This window comes from Equus caballus, chromosome 15 (genome assembly GCF_041296265.1).
Source record: "Equus caballus isolate H_3958 breed thoroughbred chromosome 15, TB-T2T, whole genome shotgun sequence".
Taxonomy (NCBI): Eukaryota; Metazoa; Chordata; class Mammalia; order Perissodactyla; family Equidae; genus Equus; species Equus caballus.
This window is the reverse complement of record NC_091698.1, coordinates 98,386,485-98,391,541: the sequence shown is the minus strand read 5'-3', so window position 1 is coordinate 98,391,541 and position 5,057 is coordinate 98,386,485. Positions and strand designations below refer to the sequence as shown.

The 5,057-nt window shown below is 60.6% G+C and overlaps 1 protein-coding gene across 1 annotated transcript; it reads left to right on the top strand.

Annotated features, from left to right (window-relative positions):
* Window positions 1-478: 478 nt before the first annotated feature.
* Window positions 479-1,963, top strand: KCNF1 (potassium voltage-gated channel modifier subfamily F member 1). The gene has a single exon (NM_001257074.1). The coding sequence runs from the start codon at window positions 479-481 to the stop codon at window positions 1,961-1,963; it is 1,485 nt and encodes a 494-aa protein (NP_001244003.1).
* Window positions 1,964-5,057: the final 3,094 nt, after the last annotated feature.

The following is a 5,057-nucleotide window of genomic DNA, read 5'->3' as shown; positions in this document are numbered from 1 at the left end:
CCCAAGTTCGCTCTCCGCACACCTCGGCGGGCTGCGAGGGTCCGGCAGCTCCGGGACACGGCCCGCGCGAGGGGAGCACGCGGGGACCCGCGCGGCTCCCGGACCGGCCCACGGCCGCCTGCGCGCCCCGGGCGGAGGACCGTGCCCGCCGCCCACGAGGGGACCCCGCTCCTGCAGGAAGCCGAGCCGAAGCGGAGGATCGCGCCGCCCGGGAGCCGGGGTGAGTGTCCCGGGCGAGGCCCGTAGCCGCGAGAGCTCCCCGCCGGCGCGCCCGGGCGCCCGGATGCCCGCTCCGAGCCCCGCCGCCGGGTGCATGCCTCCCCCGCGGCGCGCCCCAGCCGGCTACTGCCCACTGTGACCGTCCTTCCAGGCAGAGGGGCGCCAGCCGGGCTTCCCCGAGGGCCGCGCACCGGTGGGACCCGCCGGACCCCGGGCGGCGGAGCGCGGAGCCGAGGCTGCGAGGGCACACGCCGGGAGAATGGACGGAGCCGGGGAGCGCAGCCTCCCGGAGCCGGACAGCCGGGGCTCCCGGGCCGGCGACGACATCGAGATCGTCGTCAACGTGGGGGGCGTGCGGCAGGTGCTGTACGGAGACCTCCTCAGCCGGTACCCCGAGACCCGGCTGGCGGAGCTCATCAACTGCTTGGCGGGGGGCTACGACACCATCTTCTCCCTGTGCGACGACTACGACCCGGGGAAGCGCGAGTTCTACTTCGACAGGGACCCCGACGCGTTTAAGTGTGTCATTGAGGTGTACTATTTTGGGGAGGTCCACATGAAGAAGGGCATCTGCCCCATCTGCTTCAAGAACGAGATGGACTTCTGGAAAGTGGACCTCAAGTTCCTGGACGACTGCTGCAAGAGCCACCTGAGCGAGAAGCGCGAGGAGCTGGAGGAGATCGCGCGCCGCGTGCAGCTCATCCTGGACGACCTGGGTGTGGACACGGCCGAGGGCCGCTGGCGCCGCTGCCAGAAGTGCGTCTGGAAGTTCCTGGAGAAGCCCGAGTCGTCGTGCCCGGCGAGGGTGGTGGCCGTGCTGTCCTTTCTGCTCATCCTCATCTCGTCGGTGGTCATGTGCATGGGCACCATCCCCGAGTTGCAGGTGCTGGACGCCGAGGGCAACCGCGTGGAGCACCCAACGCTGGAGAACGTGGAGACGGCGTGCATCGGCTGGTTCACGCTGGAGTACCTGCTGCGCCTCTTCTCCTCGCCCAACAAGCTGCACTTCGCCCTGTCCTTCATGAACATCGTGGACGTGCTGGCCATCCTCCCCTTCTACGTGAGCCTCACGCTCACGCACCTGGGCGCCCGCATGATGGAGCTGACCAACGTGCAGCAGGCCGTGCAGGCTCTGCGGATCATGCGCATCGCCCGCATCTTCAAGCTGGCGCGCCACTCCTCGGGCCTACAGACCCTCACCTACGCTCTCAAGCGCAGCTTCAAGGAGCTGGGGCTGCTGCTCATGTACCTGGCCGTGGGCATCTTTGTCTTCTCGGCCCTGGGATACACCATGGAGCAGAGCCACCCCGAGACCCTGTTTAAGAGCATCCCCCAGTCCTTCTGGTGGGCCATCATCACCATGACGACCGTCGGCTATGGTGATATCTACCCCAAGACCACCTTGGGCAAGCTAAACGCAGCCATCAGCTTCTTGTGTGGGGTCATTGCCATTGCCCTGCCCATCCACCCCATCATCAACAACTTTGTCAGGTACTACAACAAGCAGCGAGTCCTGGAGACCGCAGCCAAGCACGAGCTGGAGCTGATGGAGCTCAACTCCAGCAGTGCAGTCGAGGGCAAGGCGGGGGGCTCCCGCAATGACCTGGACAACCTCTCACCAGAGGCCCCCGGGAAGGAGGGGCCGAGCTGGAGCAGCCGGCTGAAGATCTCCCACAGCGACACCTTCATCCCCCTCCTGACAGAGGAGAAGCACCATAGGACCCGGCTCCAGAGTTGCAAGTGACGAGGCCCATCCCGGGCGCAGAAGGACTGGGCTGGTAGACGGAGGGATGGACAGGTGTGACAGGCCTGTCAGGGACTGCCCAGGACAGAACTCTGAAGGCTCTCTTGGGCACCTCTGACGAGGCTGGGTAAGACCCCTTTGTGTTGCTGGCTGTCCAGGAGCCGGGGGGAGGGGGGTGGTGTGCAGGAGTCACTGGCAGCATGGTGTGCTGGAGGCCGTGGTCTGGCTGGTGGCAGGAGCCCTTGCCTGGTTCTGTATCTCCTTCAATAAAGCCTCCTGCTCTGTGCGCCCGCCTGTGTTGTAGGTTCTGTCACAGGCTGGCTGTCCCTCCGCTAGACGTGGCTCAGGCACGCCCCTGGGCCAGGCCAGGAGGTAGGTGTGCAGCCCGGGGGGCCTATTTTTAGTTGAGAGCTTATTAAAGAAGGGCTCATACACAGGGTTCAGTGCCAAGGAGCCTTGTCACATTCCAGGAGGCTCTGTGCTGGCGACTCCTTCCTTCTGTTTCCTTCTGAGGAAAAGCTTGCTCCCAGGCAGGGAAGAGTTCACCGAGCTGGGAACGCCAAGCAGCGCGGTTACCATGTATTTACCACCCGTGTGAGGTCCTTTTCTCAACTCCCTTCCATTCCTTCCAGTAACCCTGCTAGATAGATATCCCGTTTTACAGATGAAGAAACTGAGGCCCAAGGTCACACAGAGCAGGGATTCAGCCCCGGGTCTGATGATCCCAAAGTGCTTGCGTTCTCTCTGGTGTCAGGTGGCCTTGGGACAGAGGCGTGCTCCGGCTCACGAGGGGAGGGTCAGCTGACCAGGAGGGGTGTTGAGTTTCTGCAGGGCGGACATGCCTGCCCTCCAGCTCGTCCTTCCTTCTAGAACCAGTCCCTCTGAGGTATCAGCTGAATGGACAAAACTGAGCATGCCCAGGTGGCCCACTGCCAGCCTGTCTGCGAGCCCCAGGGGAACAGAGACGGACTCAGGCTTGAAGCCCAGGGATGAGGAAGGGATCTCTGAGATGGCGTCTAGCTTGAGCACTTTTCTCTACTGTCTCTCTTCCACCACTCCCTTACTGTGAGACCTTAGGCCTGTTGATTAACCTCTCTGATCATTTATTAAGTGGGGATATAAGAATTAGCTCAGAGAATTATGTTGCTTAGCACAGTGCCTGGCACATAGTAGCTGCTCAGCAAATGGCAGCTATTTCTATTCCTCTGTCCTGGGAGGGTGGTAAGTTGCACAGCTGCCCACTCTGGCCTCCACTGGGCCAGGCTGGCATACAGATGGAGGAGGGTGGGGGCAGGACAGTGTCACATTATCTTAGTCGAAGGCAGACCCCTTGGCACAGAGTTGGTCCCCTCTCTCTGGCTTTCCACCTTCCATGGACCTCAGAGCTCTCCTTTCCTCAGCTGAGGCAGCAGGTGCAGAGGAAGGAGCATGGTGGGGGCTAGGGAAGGGGGTCCCCAGACCTCACCATCCTGGGAAGGTCTTTCCCCTTCTCTGGGCCTGGTTTTCCCAAATGTATAAAGAGGGATGGGTTCTCAGGGCCCTTCCAGGATTTGGGAGCCTAGGGCTGCGGACATGCCATGTTGAGGACTCCGGGGGTGGGAGGCTGTCATGCTGTAGGAGCCGTGGAGGGGAGGCCGGCCCTGTGGGGTGAGGCCCGGAGCCAGTGTTGTGCACCCCTCCTTCACACGTGTGTCCGGGAAATGCTGGGTCAGGTGACCACAAAGGCAGAGGGAGGCGGTAAGGCTGTGGGGCTTAGTGGGAGGGAGGAGAAGGGTGGGGAGAGGGGATTGTCGTGTGGGGTGGTGGCCTGTGAGTGCCAGGGGCCCAGCAGGGCCTGCTGAATGCTGGGTTGCCTCTCTTCCTCCTGTGCCCTAAGGGCCCTCTGAAGCCCAGCCTGTACCGGCCTGAGGGCTCTGAGTCCTCACCAGGGAAGAAGGTCAGCAGTTGGAGAGAGGCCAGGAGGCACCCTTGCTGCCACTCACCTGGGGTCAGGGCAGATCCCTTGCTGCCACCAACCCGGGGTCAGGGCAGAGCCCTCGCTGCCACTCACACGAGGTCAGGGCAGATCCCTTGCTGCCACTCACATGAGGTCAGGGCAGAGCCCTCGCTGCCACTCACACAGGGTCGGGGCAGAGTTCTCGCTGCCACTCACCCCACAGTGTGGGGAGAGCATCTTTACAGCTACAAAGGCATCTCGGAGCCAGTCTCATCCCCTGTAAGGAGGAGACTGAGTCCCGAGAGGTTATGTCGTTTGTCTGAGCTCCTTCAGGAATAAGGATTAGACAGGGTTCTGTTCCCAGAGGAGCTTGGAGTGTGACAAATAATCGTTTTCAGTGACATACTTTGTCTTGGAGGAGTGACTGGGAGGCTTTGGGAGCCGGGCGGAAGGGCAGCCCTCTCTCCCTGTGAAATCTTTCTGGGGCACATTGGAATCACCTAGGAGCTTTACAAAACCCTGGTGACCAGGCTGCACACACACCTATGACATTAGAATCCTGGGGTGACACCCAGGCATTGGTATTTTTTTTAATTTTAAAGTGCACAATTCGTCTAGTGATCTTATTAAACGCAGACTTAGAATCAGTAGATCCGGGTGGGCCCCTGAAATTCTGCTTTTCCAACAGGCTCCCAGATGAGGCTGATGTTGCTGGTCCATGGGGCACACTTTGAGTAAGAAGAAGTTAGAGCAGGAGCTGGCAAGCCGAGGCCTGCCACCTGTGTTTGCACAGCCCATGAGCTCAGAATGGGTTTTACATTTTAAAATAGTTTTACAAATCGAAAGAAGAATAACATTTTATGACACATGAAAGCTACCTGAAATTCAGATTTCAGTGTCTGTAAATAAAGTGTTATTGGAATGGAGCCACGTCCATTTCTCGGATGGTCCCTGCTGCTCTCAGGCTACGAGGGCACAGGTGAGTAGCTGTGGGTGACCACATGGACCGCAGAGACTCACATAGTTATTAACTTGCCCTTTCCAATAAAAGTGTGCCAGCCCCGGGCCACACCGCCAGCGCCAGGAGAAGCGCGAGCAGACACAGGAGTGTGGGGCCCACCCCAGAGAGGGCAAGACCTGTGTCCCCTCAGCATCCTT

Excerpts from the sequence above, each read along its gene's own strand:
- KCNF1 (NM_001257074.1), top strand. The coding sequence starts at position 479 with ATGGACGGAGCCGGGGAGCGCAGCCTCCCGGAGCCGGACAGCCGGGGC.